Consider the following 18645-nt stretch of genomic DNA (forward strand, 5'->3'; position numbering starts at 1 on the left):
AGAGACTTTCATCGCGTGGTCCGTCGTGCTAAGAGACAGTACTGGCGGAACCTCATCGATAGCTTCTCCAATAGCAGCGCTGTTTTCAAAGCTGTTCGCTGGTTAAAATCTCCTGGAGCTTTCCAGCCGCCACCCTTACAGGTTGGCGACATCGTGTACGAAACCCAGATGGACAAGGCCAACGCACTCCGACAGGCTACGTTAGAACGACGGACTGCAGATGACGACATCGACAACCCTTGGGCATCAATCTCTCCCTCTAGATCGATTCCATTTCCGCACGAAATCTCACTAGACGAGGCGCAGTATGCGACCATCCACACAGGCAATACATCTCCAGGGTCAGACAACATCACCGTCGATCTCCTGAAAGCCGTATGGCACATAATCGGGACACACGTTCGTCGCTTGTTCGAAAGATGCCTCTCTATAGGCCACCACCCGAAACCGTTCAAAGAGGCAGAAGTGGTCATGATCGCCAAGCCCGGACGCCGTGACCTCACGTCGCCACGAGCTTGGCGACCTGTCTCTCTGCTCTCGTGCCTCGGTAAGGGACTAGAACGGTTGATCGCGCGCCGCCTAGCGTGGGCATCTGTACACTACAGCATTCTCCACCCGCAGCAGGCCGGAGCGCTCCCCAAGAGGTCGGCAACAGACTTGGTAGCCGCCCTGATCCACGATATCGAAGAAGCGTTTGCACGCAAGAAAGTGGTCACCCTGGTCACAATGGATATCGAAGGTGCTTTCGACACAGTAATGCGCAACAGGCTTGTTCTTCGTCTCCGCGAACAAGGCTGGCCCGACCATCTGGCTAGATGGGCCGAGTCCTTCATGGGGGACCGATCGGCTCGCGTCAGGTATCAAGACACCACCACCCCCTTTTCTCCTCTCCAGTGCGGCCTTCCTCAAGGTTCACCGGTATCGCCAATCCTCTTTCTACTCTATACTGAGCCAATCTACCAACTGGGCAACCCCCAGGGTCGCTTCGGCTATGCAGACGACACGGCCATCCTGTCCATAGGCGACACAGTGGACGAAACCACTGCCATGGCATCCAATTCTATCAACGAGATGGTGCGTTGGGGCGCAGCGAACGGTGTGTCCTTCGACCCAAAGAAGACCGAAGTCATGCACTTCTCTCGCGGCAAATTCAAGATTGCACCGGCAGTACGTCATGGCGAGGTCGAGAAACATCCCGAGCCAGCTCTACGCTGGCTTGGCATCTGGCTTGACAGCAGGCTATCGTTCCGAGTCCATGTAGAGAAGTGGGCGGCGAAGGCAAAGGCCGTCGCTTACCACCTGCGAGGACTGACCAATATAATACACGGCCCTCTGCCGAGCGCCGTGCGGAGTGCCGTCAGAGCATGTGTCGAGCCGGTGCTGCTCCACGGCTCCGAGGCGTGGTACCCGGGCACATCCAGGCCACGGTGGAACCAGCCTACGAAAGACATACCATCAAGCAACCAGCATCTTATACAGAGAATGACCAAAGCCATGAACCAGGCCATGAGAGCTATACTCCCCGTCTGGAAGACGACACCTATCACTATCCTCCACCGAGAAAGCGGGATACCGCCAGTCGACCAACTACTTGAAGCACGGCGTCTTAGGTTCTCCGCGCGACTCAAGTCGCTTGATGAGGCTCACCCTCTAGCGAGCCGGACGCGCCCACCTAGCCAATGTACTTACCATGACCTCATCAAACGAAAATATCAAGTACAGATAGAAAGCGGTTTCAGGACACGTCTTTGACGCACGGACGAACTCCTCGCACCCTGTACGCGACCGAAGCTCGTTCGGCGATGCTTCCAACAAGAACAAATGCTACCGCTACAGGCAGCATCAAAGGAGAAAACAGCTAGCGCTTTTCTCCGCTGGGTTCAGTCACTCGACCCGCTCACCTTGGTTGTATACTCGGATGGCTCTTTGTCCTCGGAAGGGGCTGCCAGCTACGGCTTCACCATTTATCAGGACAATATCCCCATCTTTGACGGATCAGGTCGCCTTGGGCCTGCCGAGGTCTTCGACGCTGAAGTCACAGGAGCATTAGAGGGCTTAAAAGCCGCCCTGAACCTGCAAGAATCAGCGTCCCAAAACATATTCATCTGCCTAGACAACCTCGCGGCCGCCACATGCCTGCGAGGCACACCGTCCGACTCCTCTCAAGGCATCTTTCTCGACTTTCAGGCTCTGGCGGCATCGCATGGAGCCACACAGGTACGCTGGGTGCCAGGACACACCGATATCCCTGGCAACGAACGAGCCGATAAACTGGCCAAAGCAGCATCGTTGCTCCCTGAGCCCGAAGGGACTCGACCAACGCTGGCTTATCTGCGAAAAATCGCGAGACAGAATCCGAAAGAGACATTCGAGGCGTGGTGGTCCGCCTCCGCTCCTGAACAATACAAGAGACTCAATCTCAAGGCGACCACAGGCTGTCCGCCGGAGCTCTCGCTCCCGCGAGCAGCCTTGCACCATCTGCTGGCAGCGAGGTCCCTTCACGGAGACTTCGCCGCGTATCACGAAAGATTCGACCACGACGATGCACGCCTGGTCTGCTCATGTGGCCGACGCAAAGCACCGGATCACATCTTCTACTGCAGGAAGGTACCGCCGCGTCACCGGATGAGGCTTGCACCCTCACCGAATGCAGCGGTCAATCTAGCAATAGGAAAAGACTTTACCAAATTCATCGACCTGTCCAAGGACAGCGCGATCTTTGGAAAGATTTGCCCTCGCTATTAGGCGACCACGACCTGAGAAGCACTCGCGACTCTCCTTCCCTCTCTATCTTCCACACATTTCTAGAACGGTTAAAGGAATGCACACGTCTCCCCTAAAGCATTTTCGAGGCGATGAAAGCAGGCTGGTGTAGGAAAAGAATTGATGAAGCTTCAGGAAGGCTGGGTGACGAGGAAAGTATTTTGAGACATTTTACATTAGTGCCATGCGACCATACCGCGAATGCTATCGAAAAATCAGTTTGATAATATCAAACCTGATGAGATTCTCAATCTAAAAGACATTGTTCCAGGTCAACAAGTCCAGTTTTGGGTACGCATCGTATAAGGGAAAATAAGCATTTTGTATGGGGGGTTTTTTTTTTTTTGCTGTACGGTTGGCGGGTACGTACGGCAGGTGGGTATTGCATGGTAAGAGAAGATGGATGAGGTGGAGCAGGCCTTCGAAATAGATTGCCGAGAAGAATAACGAGTCCAAGTAGAATAACCGAAGAAAGCAGGTAGTACAGAAAATGAACTAAAGCAAATTCAATAGCTAGCATCGGTATCATGGTGTTTTCTAAACATCCGTTTCGTGGTAGCTTGCAAGAGGGTCATATCAATACCCCGACAAACCAAAGTGAGATCGCATCCTTGGATTTTCTACCTTTTCCAGCACAATCCGGTCGATGGCGCTAGTAAGCGAGTCCCAATCGCAGCGAATTTGGATACCTCGTTCTTCGCCCCCAGGTTTACGGAACCTAACCCACTGTTTTGCGCTCAAGCAGTTCGCGACTAGCAAGCTTTCGACGCTTAGCTTGTCGCGAAGGACACAGAAGATTAGCGGCCAACCTTGAGTCTCATGGATATGCACACCGTTGAAGAGCACGTCTTTTAAGGTGCCCTGATGCCGGCATAGAATCTTAACCAGCGCATCTGCGGTGCAATTCACCCAGTGGAGCTCCAACTCCCGGAGGGCTGTCATCTGCAGAGATCCGGCGATCGCGGTGACTAGGGACAACTTGTTACGGCCACCCATGCGCAGATCGAGAAGCGTCGCGGTCGGGAAAAGCTCGATGAATCGCACAAGACTGCCCGCCCCGCTATCCGAGAGGGTAAAGTACTCCGAACAGACGTTCAAGCGGAGGGTATCCAGGTCGAGGAAACAGGAGCGTATCTGCTGGGCAGCGAGATCCGAGACAAACTCATGTGAGCCAGCGCGGAAATCCTGGAGGTTAAACAGTATGTCAAGCTCCTCTAGCGAGACACGGCTTGCAACCACAGCTGCAAGCACGACTTGTAGTGCATGTCTCGCGAACTCGCCACTCTCAATTGTGTCGGTGTTGGTAGTCGGCCATAAACCCGTTTGTTTGGCCTGTAGCCTTGCGCCCCAAGGACGGTCTTGGCCTGAGAGAATGATCGTCCTGCAGTTTGGCATTGCAGTAAGCGCCAGGGTCAAGTATGCAGTAGCCATTCCACACTCCATTATATATCTCTGATCGTCCTGATAACGACTATACGCGATGGTGTTTACTACTGCCTTCTCCTTCTCGGCGGAAGACTCAAAGTCTGGCACGTGGGAATCTTCAGACCACGGACTGCTCGGCGAAGAGCCCTGGTCTTCTGGGCTTGGCTCATCTATTTCCACTTCATTACCCTCCTCTGGGCGATACTGCATGTCCCGTTCCCAGAGATCAGGGTCCTTTGTGATGTGGGCGATGCTGATGTCGAGCGACTGCACTGTGGGACCGAACGTCGGGTGACGCGCAATATCGATAAGAGCCTCCAGACTGTGGCGCTGCAGAAAGACACAGCGGCGTTCGAAGTATCGCGTGGCGAATTGCGAGGCTGTACTGTTATTAATCAACTGGGACGTTTGCCGAAACCGGAAGAAGGCTTCGTCATCGAGAAGATTAGCAATCGAGCAAAGCATCTCGATTGGGAGATGGGAGATAGTAGGCATTTTGAAGGAGGCAAGGGTACACCATAGTAGATGTCGAGCGTGACGTTCAGTTCAGTTCAGTTCGAATTTACGACTGTAGATGTACCGGCGAGCGGGGTTGTCAGGTGACTCATTAGATTAGATGAGATGAGATGAGATGAGATGAGATAAGATAGGATAAGATAAGATAAGGAGAGGCTTTGGTATGCAGTCATGAAACCGTCGGATTGGATCCTGGGGGTCAGCTTAATCGTACGGCTGGTTATGTGCCACTTCCCTTGAGGGCGAGAATGAAACTTGAGTGCTTTAATCGAATGTATCAAACAGGACCCCTGTGGTTGTCCTCTTTCCCAAAGCGCGAATATCGCAGCCAATCCTCCCGTGGAATCGCTCCCAAGGCGCCAAATGCCTATGCAAAAATTAGTATTAAGAATAAAGGTGGTAGCTGATTGTCGTCTTGATCATTCTGTGCAACGAGAGCTCCTTCTCCGGCGCCCTGATCGAAGTTCTTTCTCCGTCTCCATCAGTTTCCTCTGCGCATGGAATTGTCGCCGCGGATCGTTTCGCAGTTCAGCAGCTCCGTCAGCACGCGCTTGATGCTCTCGTTGACGTCGAATAGTCGCGGCTCTTCGGCGGAGATCTCGTATAGCGCTTTCTCGTCGACAATGGTGTCGAGGGTATCGGCGTCGCGGTGGGATTCGCTCCAGCCGCTGCATGGCGCCTTCGCTCTCGATGGTTGCCGTTCGCTGCTTCGTGAATGCAGCTTCGGCGATGACGACTTGTACGACGACGGCTGGAGGAACGAGGCGAGATACTACTCGTAGACTGCTTGCGGGGGCGGATCTGCTGAAGGTGTTTGGAGAGCTCCGCATGCTGCTCCTGGAGAAGCATGTACTTTTCCAGGGCAAATTTGTAGTTGTGCGCCTTGGTCGCGGAGGCCATCTTGACTGGTTGAGATGGAAGGGTACGTTATGGAGAGATGAACGGTATAGGATCGAGGTATAGATGTCGGCTGCAATAGCAAGACTATCTGATGGGTTTGCTGGTGTCCTTTATACGTGAAAGGCGACGCACGGTGAGTTGTGTTGCAGATGGCTGCACCCCCAATGCACTGAGGCAGTCATTTAATCGCCGTTCCAAGGTACGGAATCGCCGCAGATTTGCTTCGTTGTGATGAGGCGCCGCCGGCGCGACCACTGACAGAACAGCAGGTGTTGTCCACAAGCAGCGCTTTCAGCGGGCGATGATAATCAAGGTTTTCGTCTGGACGCTCCGACTTTGTGAACGAGTAGTGTCGTCGGGTCGGTCGGGGAAAGATTTCCTGTCGCGGCGAAACGGGGAGACCCCAGCTCGATTGATGACGGTAGGGATGATGAATAACTGGGTTGAAATGCGGCGCAAAGAGCCCAAGGTGGAAGGGAGAGCTGGGATTAATGAGAGAGCCCTGGGGAAAGAAACCGCTGCTGGCCCCATTGGAGCAACTGCTCAATGTTGAGCCAAAATAAGGTTCGGCATGCTCGTAACAGCGTATAGTGGGGCACAAGTGGCTTCTGGTGGCGACTCTGGCAACCAGCCAGCCAATTAGATGGTGCTGCCACAGGTTGGGGCGGCGGCGGCACATTGACGAAAGCTGGTGGCGCAGCATAAGGTCGTCGCTCCCAAGTACATTTCTCCCATGACACGTCCTGGGCTAGCCATATCAAGAATAATTTCCTGCCTGGCTAGATTTCATTACCTATTAGTGTCAGACACTCGTTCGGCATCTAGAGCGGATTAAAAAATACTCCAGCGGGCGTAGTTGTGATCATGCTTGAATACCAAGTGTATTAATCCTCTTGTTTTCCAAGGCTGGGTAGTAAAAATTGCAGCCAGATTGAAATCTTTTTTTTTTTTTTTTTTAATTCACTCCTAGCGTCCTCGGACCAAATGGCATCTCAGAGTTCTTCCTTTCTATTCCAGCTTTTACATTCTAGAGAATACAGCGACTTTACCCTAGTCTGCCAGGAGCAGCAGTTTTATCTCCACAAAGCCATTGTTTGCCCGCAGTCCCCAGTTATTACTGCTGCCTTGCAAGGAGAATTTCAGGTACTTTACCACGGAAGGCGCATCAAGAACGCGCATGGTGAGCTTACGCAGAGTGCAGGAGGCTAGAACGAAGGTCCTGAATGTGGAAGCATTCGACGTCGCCACCGTTCGGCGCATGGTCAACTTTATGTACACCGAGGAATATGAAGTCGGCTATGTCCACGAGGCGAGCGGCTCCGCTACGGGTCACGAAACTGAGAGGACGGAGGTGACCGAAGCATTACTCTGTCACGTCCGCGTGAACGCGATCGCCGATTACTACAACGTCTCAAAGCTGACCCAGCTGGCGAACTCCAAGATACAATCCATCCTCCGAGACAGTTGGTTAGCAGAGTCATTCTCTCATGTCGTCAAGGAAGCTTCGGTTTCAACAGGGGATGTTGCCTTGCACGATATTATCACCTCGACTGCTGCATACCACATTGAAGAGCTTGTTGAGTTCCAGAGCTTTGCCGACTTGGAAGTTATGAGCGAATTTGCCATCAAAGTCCTGCGCAGCTGTGCGCGACGGATACGCGATATCGAATCCCAACTTCAGTATATCCAGTCAGTATGCAAGAAGGAGGCTGTCAGAGCCGATCGTGTTATCGGCAACATTGACAATTGCTTGCGAACTCTGTCGGCGTGTAGTAACGATTTAGTAGTGATCCAAGGGGAGCTCTCATGAGCCAGCAGTGGTCTGGACGTGTTGTGGTCTTGGAACGGTTGTGGTTCTGGGTCGGGGTAAGCGCTAAAGTAAGGCTGTTAGGTATCATTTGATTTCAACTGCATCTGGCGCAGCGACGAGCTCTACTGTCCCATGGTACCACGAAGTGGGCAAGCTGAGGGCTGATCAATCCAGCTTCGGCGACGACAGCATTGCCGCCTACAAAGCCATGGGCGTCAAGAACGACTCTGAGTTTCCGTCCGTCGACGAGGTACAGACCCGCTGGGACGGGCTATTGCCATGGTCGACTTCAAGGGGTTGCACCGGATCCTCTACGACCTGAGCGTGGGCTTTGCTGAGGCAGACAAGGCGTTGGGCGCCGTGGTGCAGGCAGTCGTCAACATAGGGGACGAGTACGTGCTGGGGGAGATGAGCAGCCTGGCCTTTGGGGCCCAGGCCAGTGTACGGGCGTGGCGCTCAAGGATGGCAGGACACTGTAGGCGGACAAGATACCACGTATCTTATTCCCCAGATGCAAGAGCTCAAAAGTTTTCGGTCGACTCTAAGGAACCCCACGCCGCAGCTGCGGAATTGTTGATTGTATGCGAATGACTTGCGAAATGAGGCATATGGTGTGAGTGGATGATTCGTGTTACAGGATGCCCGGCCCCTCACGCTTGTTCGGCATTCGGCGCAGAGACGTCTCTTTCGGTCGGACCGGCTCTGGCTTCGCTCAGGGCCTCATCCGCCGAGGTCGACCTCAAAATTCCGCAGTTGCGGATGAACTATGAGCCCAAGATTGGAATTCATCAAGACTCCGTTCTGGTCTCGAGTATCGCAAGTCAACACAGAGGGTCTCGAGATTCTCCAGGTCGTACCAGTCGAGATGCTGGCTGCTGGTCACCAGGGCGCAATCGTCGTCCCCTCGAGCCAGAACCGTTGATGAGATCCTTACCTCGCTGGGAAATCTGATAAATGGCATGTTTGGTGGGTTGGAACACGTTGCAGCCCGGGTTCTGGGGACATGTAGGCTCGGTTTTGAGCGACGGGCTCCGTCAGATCGTGCTAGACAAAGAGGGTGGCGATCTCGACGGTTTCTCGCTTGTCAACAATCATACAGCAGTCCATCAACCAGTCGGCGGTGGCCTTGCCAGTAAAGGTATCTCGATACATGTTGCCGTTGACCTTGCGCTCGGCTGCCATCGTGACACCGATGAGATCATTCTTGTAATCATGCAACGAATCCGAATCAGCTGCATTGACGGTCGCCTTAGTGTTCCGGCCGTCAGCACCCACGAACCGGCGGAAAATGACTTCGAGGGTGCCCTGGTCATGGGGAAGCATATCGCTCTGGGAGTCCCTGTCCAGCAGGACGAGCTTGGTTGCGCCCAGGTTGACCAGTTTCGACTTCTGCTTCTGCTGAATACCATTCCTCGAGCAAAACCTGTCCAGCACGGTGATTCCCTTAGGCGTCAGCTGCCAGACCGATCCCTTCATGTTTACACCTGCTGGTACTTGCCGTCGGCCGATTCAACGAAACGGGCATCGACGAAGCGTTGGCAGATGGGTCGGGCCATGTCCTTGGCCATGGAGAAGGTGGTGGTTGTCGCGGTGGTGACGATGCAGGAGGGATCTTCGGGATCTGGCATGCGATTCGACTGGGAGAACTTGAGAGATCCGAGGTTGTTGATGGCATCCTCGGAGATGAACGTGTACTCGGCATGGGCCAGTCGGACGTGGTGGGCCGACAGCGGCAAGAGACTGACGACGAGGGTAGAGAGGAGATCCTTGAAGTCCTATTGTACAACAAAAGTCAGCCAATGCTCTGGCGAAAAAGGGGTTAGGGAGGCGGCGTTTCAAAAGGGTGGTTGCCGCATGCCTCGCGCGAACGCTGCACATCGGCGCAAGAAAAACGGCCAGGCGGTGAAAGTGGTAGAACCGTCGCACATACCCTCGTGAACGGCCGGTCGTCATCCGTCATGCGCAGCAAGCGCGAGGATGTTTAGTGCATCTTGTTTGCCGTGACGGGAGACTTGATGGGAGGTGGCTGGTTGGGGTCTGTGGCTATGTAAGGCTGGGACGGCGAGTTGTTCGTCACAGCAGCTTGGGTAGCGACGGCGCTGGCCAGGTTGATGTTGGACAAACAGGGACTGGCTCGAGGCACTCCTGGGCCGGCGGGTTCTTGTCCGGGCTGGAGACCTCTGAGGCGGGCGTCGAGCGCGGAGGAGGGAGTCTCGAAAGGGTACCGTTGGAGTGTCTTGGGGGGGGATCGCGAGATCCAAAATGGTGGCGATGGCGCTCTGAGTCCTGTCCGGGCCGGCCACGACCAGGGCGAGGATGCCGCTCGACGAACGTTGGTTGAGTTTCGAGACGGAGCCGGTATGGCGGTTGACGTAAACGTGGGCTTGAGCAGGACGAGCCGGGGAGGCAACAGCAATAGCAGCAGCAGTGACAACGCCTGGATGGGACTGTTCCAAGAGTGAGGAGCGGAAGTGAGTGGAAGGCTGCTCGAGGGTATTAGAGGGAGGCAGTCTGGTGAACCGTCGACTGAGGAGGATGCGACAGAGTGGCCATCTAACGGGAACGAGAAAGGTCAGGGGCTAGAATTTCGATGACGGCTGCGGGACAAGCCAGTGGAAGCGGGACGGACACAAAGAGATAGGTAAAGGTTGGACAAAGGCCGCCTCAAGACGGGGCCTGAAGATGGGCGCCCCCTCACTTTAGGAGGGTGATACAGGAAACACCATGTTGGTGGACTGCCACCAGCCGTTTCTGGTAGGTCTCGTGCTTCCTTCGTCCACTAGACATAGCCTCAGGGGTCCTGGCTGGCTTGGGGTGGATCAACAGGCGGTTCAGATCTTCGACCCCGTGTGCTGGCTCCTTTGGATCAACGACGCTGGTCGCGGCGTACAGTGGGAGGCAAAAAGTATTCGCAGGTGTGTAAGTCGCGTTGATAGGCCTTAGCTTCTCTAGTTAGTAGCTTAGCTTAACTTACGTACTTCATACTAGGTTATCCCGCTGATTTTGGTGTAATATAAGGTATTGAGGACCTGACAAGCTACCCCTGACTAGCTTCCGAGCATCAGACCTACCTGCACACCTGCGAATACTTTTTGCCCCCCCACTGTACAGATTAGTTCCCCGTAGAAAGCCCTGAAGCACTCCTTGAGCCGCCAAATTGAACGCGCCGACTGCCACAAGCCCAACCAATCGCACAACGACGGCACAGGCACCTAAGACCCCTGATTGGCTTGCTGCAGGCATCGTTGTGGAGGTCTGTTCTTTTTGTACCTACACCAAGCGAGAGAGGCAATCTCCCAGACTCACATATAGACGATGCATAATGATGAGGGTCATCATGTCGGCGCTCGTCCTCTTCGCCTACTCGGCAATGCCGTCACTGCTCGCGAATTCTACCATCAGAATGACACCCGCTCCATGCCGCGGGACGTTGGTTAATTCGCGTTGCCTTTTGCCTGAGCTAAAATTGCAGTGTTCTTAAGTTGGGCCCGCGCCGAAAGCTACGTCGCGACTTGATAGATATTCAGACTTGTCCTCCTCGTTCTGTGAGAGAATCAACACACGACCAGGCTATCATCGATCGACCGCTTCTCCATTGAAGATGAGCTGCCCCTGTGCGAATTACTATGTGAGCTTCCATACCTGGCTCGAGGTCCAGAGTATTAATCGCGAAGAGGGCTCTATCAAGTGTCCCAACAGGGTTCAGATTTTCGGCGGCTACTGCGATATCTGTCTGGTGTGCCTTTCTCAAGCGCAATTGAGTCGTTTCCATGCTGACCCCGAATGTGTACTAGATCGCATGCACTGGAATACCCATGAAGAATTTGTTACCATATGCCTCGTCTCCATTCAGCGATGTCAAAGCCATGAACGGGACGGTCTGGGGGAATAAGGCGGCGGCTAATACCTCTGGTGGAAGGACAACTATGCTACTCCTCGATCCGTCTAGAAACTCTTCTTACACATCCGGATGAATCAGGATTATGAGAGGAAAATGACGATAGTTCATGTTTTTCTCCGGGATTATTTCTATTAGTGGAAGCCGCATTGAACGTGGAAGTAGCGGGAAGTTCCGTGAGAGCTCCATTCTAAGCTCGCGTAGGTGTAATGCAGTCATGATATTCTTATCTGAACATTGGCCAAGGCGAACGACCTTGCCGCTGTGCTGCTGAAAATTTTATAGCCAGTCATATTGCGGCTATGAGTCTTAGGGATGACGCATTCTGACGGTTCTACCAGCATTAACAAACGTTATCGCTGGAACCTGCCTCTTTCTGGGTCTCTGTCTTTTATCTCTTATTGCAACTGCCCAACAACCTCGCTCATCGCCGACCTACGACAACACCGCCTCCGAAACCCTCCTGACACCCGAGCGTACCCGTGCGAGTTTGGAACACCTTGGCAGTGTGATTAATCGATTCTGGCGTCAGGGTCTCACGCTCTTCAACCGCCATGTGCGATCCGCCTTCGTCCAACACAGCCGTTGGTAGCCCGTCCTCTGGTTAGCAATCCCGCCGTCGCCAGCACTGCCCCTCAAGTTTTTTTTTAGCCCGACCCCGCCCTCCGGCCCTGCCCCGACCCTGCATACTGACCATTCCAGCGCTCACAATCACTCCCAACACCAAGGCGCCGGCGAATATTCCTCCCAAGACGGACAAGCGTCGCCCGCATGTTTGCGGCACTTGCCAGCGCTCGTTCGCCCGATTGGAACATCTCAAGCGACACGAGCGCTCCCACACCAAGGAGAAACCCTTCGAGTGTCCCGAATGCTCACGATGCTTCGCCCGTAGCGATCTGCTACTGCGCCACCGGCAGAAGCTGCACCAGACCTCGATCCCCTCGTCACGTCCCCGAAATCGTCGCGGCTCTGCCAGCGGCGTCGCACCCGGCCAGAGCCGAGCTCGCAAGAATAGCGTCGCACGACCCAACCCAACTGCATCCAATGCACCGGCCACTTCTATGAGGCCGCGGGCAAACACTATCATCCATATTGACGGCAGCACGATGCAGATGATGGCTGCTGCGAACACCTCCGTCGTACGAGGCATGTACCCTAGCAATACCCATAGCCGACACTCGAGTCTGGCCGGTTCGCCCATCCACAGCTTGGACCATGATTCTGGTGGCATGTCAGCCGCCATGGGACTCCGAGATGTGCAGCACGGGCTGCCCAAGCTGGAAACGCACACCTTGGGCGGCCTGGAGTTCAGCAACGGCCTCCGGACAGCGCCGCCAATGGCCGCCTTCAACACTGAATTCGACCTTGAAGGCTCCCTTTTCGGACCGAGCTCGACGACAAACCCCAATGCCCTCCATTACAGTGATTTACCGCAATCGATGGCCTTGGAACAGGCCTCATCGTTTGCACCGTCCTGTAATGAGATACCATTGAGCCAAACCCTCGACGAGGATTTTGACTGTTTTACTGGATTTGAGCATCAGATATTCTTTCACACGAGCGAGAATCTGGTGGACGGATCTAGTCCGTCCACCATCAGCACGAGGAGGAGCACAATTAGCGATGTTATGTTAGATGGTTCAATCCACCCCTCGCCGACCGGGACGAGTACGATGTGGCAACCCTCCGTGATGGACCCTTCACAGACCCTGAATCCGTTTGCGATGGGTCCAAATGGTTAGGTCTTCCCGGATCACTTGAATGGAGCCCCTTTGTCATATCAGCCAGCTTCTCACATCATCAATGACCGTTTCGTCTTTACGCCTCCCCCAAGGATATTGAGGTAGCGCTCGCAAGAAGAAAGGAGATTCCTGGCTGGCTTGACGATCACTATAACGAACTGAAGGACGACCATTTGTCCCACGATGATTGGCAGGAGCTCGAAGATATTTCTTCTTTTTGCAAGCCCCTGTTTTTGCTACAAAGGATACTGAGGGGAGGGCAAATATACTGGATGATGTGCTGCTCTCAATGGACTCTCTGATTCAGCACTACAAAGAACAAAAGGAGAAGTGCGCTCTTTCCAATCACCCATAGCTTGAAGCACGTATCCTGGCTTCGTAGTTCAAGTTTGATAAGTGCTATAAGCTCACGGTGACACTCCAGTCTATGCGGCTGCAGTACTTCATCCAGCCTACCGCAAGGCTTATTTTGATATCCATTGGGCCCATCACAGGCAATATATTGATCCGACAATCCGGGCCGCGTGCAACCTATGGTACAAGCACTTCAAAACCACGAGTCGAAGGGTCCGCGCAAATGCCCAAGTTTCAGAGATAGAGAATCTGTTTCAGCGCTTCAAGGCTAAGGCAGCTGGTGCCATTCATGATCAGCTCCGAGACGAATTCGACGACTTCATTGGGGTATATTTGCGTCCAACTCAAGTCGGCCCGCCAGTTCGTCTATCCGAACCTTAGGAAGATGGCTATCACGATCTTCTCGATCCCACCAGTCTCAGCCGAGTCGGAACGGGTTTTCCTCAGGTACAAAGCATACCATTGCGCCTGAGCGTATTCGGTTAGGACAAGAAATGGTAGAAATCACCGAGTGCGAAAAGAACTGGGTGAGACCATTGGCTAATTCGATGATAGAGACTGGTTTTTGTTCAGAAATCGAAGGGGTCCGGGGCAGCGGGGGGGTTCGTCGTAGACGAAGCCATCGCCACGGCTTGCGGCTGCGCAAAACGCAGATTGAGGCGTTTGTTGTGCACTTAAGGATTTTGGTGTAGACAGGGCCACTTTCTTAACACTTGTATGCCAAGAAAGTGAGATGATAAAGGAAGGTGAATAGTTGGAAGTAGATTATGTTATGTTATGTTATGTATATTTTCCGTCCGGGGGGCCGTAGGCCCCAAAAAGTCTCCTAATGGAGCACAGGACGTGCTGAGCTAAACTATCTACAATCGCTGCCGTGCTGATTCTCGCTCGGATCATCTGCAAGGCCTCTTGGATCGGAGCCGTATACATGCTCGAGCGTTTTCTGTACTCATTACCTCCAAGAGGCACCTCTCTACTCGTAGCCAGCTCTACAGTAGTTGTCGGTGAAGCACGTCCCATGGACATCAATACAGTTGATCTCAGCAGAGCTTCCCTCCAGCAACTCTTCTATCTAGTTCATCCAGCATATCATCGGCACAAAGGCGCTTTACTTTCAAGAGGTCATCCCGTCAGCGGGAACTATTCCTCTCCAGCCTAGAATTCTCTTGCACAGATAGATGAAGTAGCTTTCCATACCCTGAGGCATGAAGTCCATGATCCCCTAAGATCGCCAGTAGCTGCAACCCTAGAACCGTGCATCCTTGGGGAAAACCCTTGCAGGAGAAAACCCCAAGGCGGCTAGAACGCTGCTCTGTGGACGAGGTAGTCGCCTCATTCCACGGTCTCCAGGTAAGCTCTGTACCATTTCGACCCAGCGGTTTTGTCTAGTGGTCTCAGCCAGTGAGACAAATTGTCGAAGCCCGGTCGTGTTCCGGGCGGCAGCCGAGGCTGCAAAGAAGAAGAGGTTCTCTGGGCAGTACACGACTACAGAGATCGGTCATGCAGCTTCCGAGCTGCAAAAAGGGCAGCGAGCCATTTGGGGCCCGTGCGTCGAGATAAGGGGGCACCAGAGGGCCCAAGAAGTCGAGCAGCTAGCGGCTGCTGGTGTTGTTCGGGCAGCAAAAGCTGCAGAGGTCGGTCGAGGCAGCGCAAAGCTGCAGGTGAGTGTGAGGGTGAGGGTGCGACGACCCTCAATGTCGAGCGGCAAGATGCCGCGAATGTAGTCTGGGCAGCCAGGGCTGCAGAAGTCGGTCGTACGGGAAGTCGAGGGGCGCAGAGCCCGGATTGTCGCAGGCTCGCGAAGCCGGAATGTCGGGGTAAGAAGAAGCAGCAAATAACACGTGAGAAGTAGCGCCCGAAGGCGATGTCAAGAGCTCGCGAAGCTCAATGTCGTTGCAGACACTCGTCGCGAAGAAAGGTCAACTCTCTGAATCCCTTTCTTCAGGCAGCTGTTAGGGTCCCGTTAACCCGACAGCTGCTTTTGTTGCCATTTTAGCCTGCAAAAATTCTCTACCCTAGCAGAGCGCTAACAGCGGGGTGCCAAGGAAAATTTTTTACAGGAGAGAGTTGTAGTTGGAAGTAGATTCTATCTGTGGCTATCTGGTGTAGGGTAACCTCCGCTGGGACCTGAATCACTGGCGGGTTATTAGGCGAAAGCATAATCCACCGTGGTATATCAATTATTTCAACTTGTAAAATGCATGAATTGATTTGATTGAAAGGGAGAATTCGATAATTTGTTTGATTCGATTGGGGTAATTGATTGATTGAGTTGACATATGATGAGGGCTGGTCGGCAGTAGGCCGCCCCGAACCCCGAGGAACGAGTCGATCTCCCGATTGCCGGAGTAGGAACTGGCCGCTTCAGTCCCGCTTACTTCAGCCCACGCAGGAAGTTCTCAGAGGCCCACTCAACAAATGTTGAACAGGTCCTAGGGTGTCACGTGCGCAGGGATACTTTAAGATTACGCGCCTAACTGGCGAACCCTTCAAGGGACAGAATTTGACACAACACAAGATGAATACACGAATCTGGATTAATGGACCGACTACACGTAATGTCTGACAACAACATGCTCCTTTCGAGATGGTGGTTGTCAATGAACACAAATAATTTTTCGAGCATTTGCTGCACCCATATTTCGCCAAAGATGTCTCGATCGTCCCCAGGGCAGACGGTAGAGTTACAAGCCTAAACCCCTGATCGTCGTTCAGCCGTCCTCCGTCACCGCGTCCGTGTTGTGTCTGTAATAGGCAGTGATGCATTAAATCAGGCCATGATTACATTAACCCACCCAGTAGGTTGGCCTGGACCCCATTGATCGGCAAGGTGACACAGAACACGGTCCAATGATCGGCTAGTACTCGAAACCCTTTGAGTTTGCATGGGGTAGTCAAAAGGTGGTGGCGCAAATGCGGTAACACTTTGTACCACCTCGTCTGGGTTAGTGGATATGTCATATCTTCTGTTGGGTCACGTCGAGAAAGAGACATCCGGATACATCATCGTGCGAATTATCATGCGAACATTTCCAACGCCATTATTTTCAGCGCAGCCTGAGTTGAGAGAAGTGTTTAGGGCGTTCCAATACTGCCACGGACTCAAGTGCCGCGGCGATCCCTTTCAACCTCAAGATATATCCCGCCCCTTCCCCCGGTGCCAACTGTCTTCGCGCCGTATCCGACCGTTCCTCGGGGCCTCCCGAGCTACAGAGACCGTATAGACTGACGCCATTGTCCCTCTCCTCCAGCATGGTAATCAAACTCGAGTGTTCTACTGCACCGGCATGCAACTCGGGCCGTCACAAACCATCGAAAGCCCCGCCCAGGCGCACAATCGAGAAGCGCCACGACACCCAGTTGAACGATACATTTACCGAACTACGGGATAGTATCTCTAGTATGAGAGTTGTAATGGGAAAGGAAGGAGAGGAGAGTGCAATAAAGGATCCGCAAGAAGGAACGCCTAAATTGATAGGAGATGAGGTTAGTCTGCACCCAACTCGTGACATAATAATCCTTACCTAGAATAGGAGGCCATTATATGTATGGCGAGAGAGTATATTGCGCTCCTTGAGGAGAGAAACAGATCTCTCGTAGAAGAGCACACAGTACTGCAGTCGACAATTGCTGCGTTTGAGATGTTATTTCCACGTTACTAATCTTCCAATGCATGTTTTGCGCATCGACATGGTCAGGTTTAACGTGGATGTCGCGGCGGGTGATGAGGGACTTCTAGGGCCGCCAGGCTATTGGGGCAGCCGAGGCAAGAGGGAGGGGACACTGTTAATGTGTAATGGATACTTAGCCCTGGAGCGACGGTCGCACTGATCGAATTCATTGTATGTTGATCTTGGACAATTGTTGCTCTGCCTAGCTGTCTTGACAAAGTGCGAAAACATCCCTCCTGTGAGCAGAATGAGAGTGTTCTTTGTGGCATTGACGACAAGCAGGAACTCGTTGGGAGAACGACGAAAACTTCCCCAAGAAAAGCTCAGTGCTTCTCGTGGCTGTCCGAAGCTGTGGTCTGATGAATGCTAGTTAAGTCCTCCAGATATTTCTGCAGCACCTTTTCGTTGCTGTCTAGCTTCTCGTATCCCTTCTCAACTGCCTCAACGCGGTTAAAGATGAGGAGTAGCGAGTCCCGCAAAGCTTTCGCATGCCTATATCCACAGCAACAAACGTTAGTGAGCAGTTCCTGCGAGGAGGTCCTCGGACACCTCTTAACGTGCATAGGGAGATCAATAGGCTTCACTAACCGGTGCAGTTCAGTATGCATTTCACGCTTCAACGCTTCGACTTCCTCGCTCGTCATCCGCGGACTCATGGCCTGGGTGTCATCCGGTTCAATTGCTGTCTCGAGAGGCTCCCTGGTATCCTTGTCAGGACCGAGGATGGACGAAGGCGGCTGGCGCGCTGACAATCCAACCAGCCCGGTCGGCTGGATGTGGATAACAGGAACCGGTAAATATATAGGACAGCTGGAAACTAGTGTGGGAAGGTAACCCATATGGGAATTGCGACTGAAATGGAGCCGTCGAATATGGGTTTGTGAACCCAGCGGGTGCAGAGGCTGGGCTCAAGCAAAGATATAATCTGGGTCGGTGACACAGGCTACGTTTCGCCGAGAATTGGTGGGACCTGCCCCTGCTCGCTGATTCGGAAATGTTGTCATGGCTGGTTGATGAATTTTGGGGTCAGAATGACCTAAAACTCTCTGTACAGTCGCTGGCTGAATGGATTGGCTGCAGAAAACTTACGGTAGATCGCTTCTGCCGTTGACACTTTATTACCGGCATGAGTGTGCATGCCTCCGTGATCCTCACTGCGCGCTGGAGGCATTCAGTCGCTAGGAGCCCAACAGTTGGGTCCTTGTGGCGCACTTGGCAGCTTAGTAGGGGACCTTGAACGCAAGAATTGCCTGATTGCCAAGCCCCACAAGAGAAGACACGGCAGCTAAGGCCTCGCCTGATCGGCTTCCAGCATGGCTCGTTGCAGAATTGTTCGTCCTTGTGCCAAGACCTACACACAGATGATACAGAACAATGACGGCCAAAATGCTAGTTATTCGGAAATGCCATCACTCCTGGCGAATTTTGCCATCACAATGACATCCGCTCGATGCCGTTGGGGACGTTAGTTATTCACATTTCCTCTCTTCAGCTAAAATTGCAGGTTTGTCAATGCAGCATGGCAACATCTCTGACTTTGCCCCGTAAGCTGCTTCGCGTCGATTA

The 18645-nt window shown here is 53.2% G+C and overlaps 10 protein-coding genes across 10 annotated transcripts; 5 read left to right on the top strand and 5 right to left on the bottom strand.

Annotated features, from left to right (window-relative positions):
- Nucleotides 1-3339: 3339 nt before the first annotated feature.
- On the bottom strand, nucleotides 3340-4683 carry BKA55DRAFT_524014 (uncharacterized protein; the record flags this gene model as incomplete). Its single annotated transcript, XM_046188690.1, has 2 exons — nucleotides 3340-4269; nucleotides 4369-4683. The coding sequence occupies 2 exons, from the start codon at nucleotides 4681-4683 to the stop codon at nucleotides 3340-3342; spliced, it is 1245 nt and encodes a 414-aa protein (XP_046043607.1).
- Nucleotides 4684-5185: 502 nt separating this feature from the next.
- BKA55DRAFT_598402 (uncharacterized protein) lies at nucleotides 5186-5604 on the bottom strand (the record flags this gene model as incomplete). The annotated part of the gene is made up of 2 exons (XM_046196232.1): nucleotides 5186-5388; nucleotides 5448-5604. The coding sequence occupies 2 exons, from the start codon at nucleotides 5602-5604 to the stop codon at nucleotides 5186-5188; spliced, it is 360 nt and encodes a 119-aa protein (XP_046043608.1).
- Nucleotides 5605-6543: 939 nt separating this feature from the next.
- Nucleotides 6544-7414, top strand: BKA55DRAFT_653663 (uncharacterized protein; the record flags this gene model as incomplete). The annotated part of the gene is made up of 3 exons (XM_046197378.1): nucleotides 6544-6747; nucleotides 6806-6904; nucleotides 6947-7414. Exons 1-3 carry the CDS (start codon nucleotides 6589-6591, stop codon nucleotides 7412-7414), a joined length of 726 nt encoding a protein of 241 aa, XP_046043609.1. The 5' UTR covers nucleotides 6544-6588.
- Nucleotides 7415-8458: 1044 nt separating this feature from the next.
- On the bottom strand, nucleotides 8459-11186 carry BKA55DRAFT_695907 (uncharacterized protein; the record flags this gene model as incomplete). The annotated part of the gene is made up of 5 exons (XM_046200214.1): nucleotides 8459-8857; nucleotides 8899-9189; nucleotides 9640-9967; nucleotides 10113-10362; nucleotides 11057-11186. 5 exons carry the CDS (start codon nucleotides 11184-11186, stop codon nucleotides 8459-8461), a joined length of 1398 nt encoding a protein of 465 aa, XP_046043610.1.
- Nucleotides 11187-11893: 707 nt separating this feature from the next.
- On the top strand, nucleotides 11894-13141 carry BKA55DRAFT_713086 (uncharacterized protein). The gene has a single exon (XM_046200843.1). The coding sequence runs from the start codon at nucleotides 12374-12376 to the stop codon at nucleotides 13052-13054; it is 681 nt and encodes a 226-aa protein (XP_046043611.1). The 5' UTR covers nucleotides 11894-12373; the 3' UTR covers nucleotides 13055-13141.
- On the top strand, nucleotides 12014-12307 carry BKA55DRAFT_481871 (uncharacterized protein; the record flags this gene model as incomplete). The annotated part of the gene is made up of 1 exon (XM_046186198.1): nucleotides 12014-12307. A coding segment is annotated over one exon (294 nt), but the record flags the coding sequence as incomplete, so codon positions are not given.
- A 1041-nt stretch (nucleotides 13142-14182) lies between the features above and the next one.
- On the bottom strand, nucleotides 14183-14448 carry BKA55DRAFT_581340 (uncharacterized protein). Its single transcript, XM_046194040.1, has one exon. It carries the CDS (start codon nucleotides 14426-14428, stop codon nucleotides 14189-14191), a length of 240 nt encoding a protein of 79 aa, XP_046043613.1. The 5' UTR covers nucleotides 14429-14448; the 3' UTR covers nucleotides 14183-14188.
- A 199-nt stretch (nucleotides 14449-14647) lies between these two features.
- BKA55DRAFT_581341 (uncharacterized protein) lies at nucleotides 14648-14797 on the top strand (the record flags this gene model as incomplete). Its single annotated transcript, XM_046194041.1, has 1 exon — nucleotides 14648-14797. A coding segment is annotated over one exon (150 nt), but the record flags the coding sequence as incomplete, so codon positions are not given.
- Nucleotides 14798-16479: 1682 nt separating this feature from the next.
- Nucleotides 16480-17375, top strand: BKA55DRAFT_581348 (uncharacterized protein). Its single transcript, XM_046194042.1, has 3 exons — nucleotides 16480-16894; nucleotides 16942-17250; nucleotides 17305-17375. The coding sequence occupies exons 1-2, from the start codon at nucleotides 16661-16663 to the stop codon at nucleotides 17068-17070; spliced, it is 363 nt and encodes a 120-aa protein (XP_046043615.1). The 5' UTR covers nucleotides 16480-16660; the 3' UTR covers nucleotides 17071-17250; nucleotides 17305-17375.
- A 33-nt stretch (nucleotides 17376-17408) lies between these two features.
- Nucleotides 17409-17774, bottom strand: BKA55DRAFT_484304 (uncharacterized protein; the record flags this gene model as incomplete). The annotated part of the gene is made up of 2 exons (XM_046186205.1): nucleotides 17409-17571; nucleotides 17668-17774. Coding segments are annotated over 2 exons (270 nt in total), but the record flags the coding sequence as incomplete, so codon positions are not given.
- Nucleotides 17775-18645: the final 871 nt, after the last annotated feature.

The sequence above is a fragment of the Fusarium redolens genome (assembly GCF_020744475.1).
Source record: "Fusarium redolens strain MPI-CAGE-AT-0023 chromosome Unknown BKA55scaffold_20, whole genome shotgun sequence".
Lineage (NCBI taxonomy): Eukaryota > Fungi > Ascomycota > Sordariomycetes > Hypocreales > Nectriaceae > Fusarium > Fusarium redolens.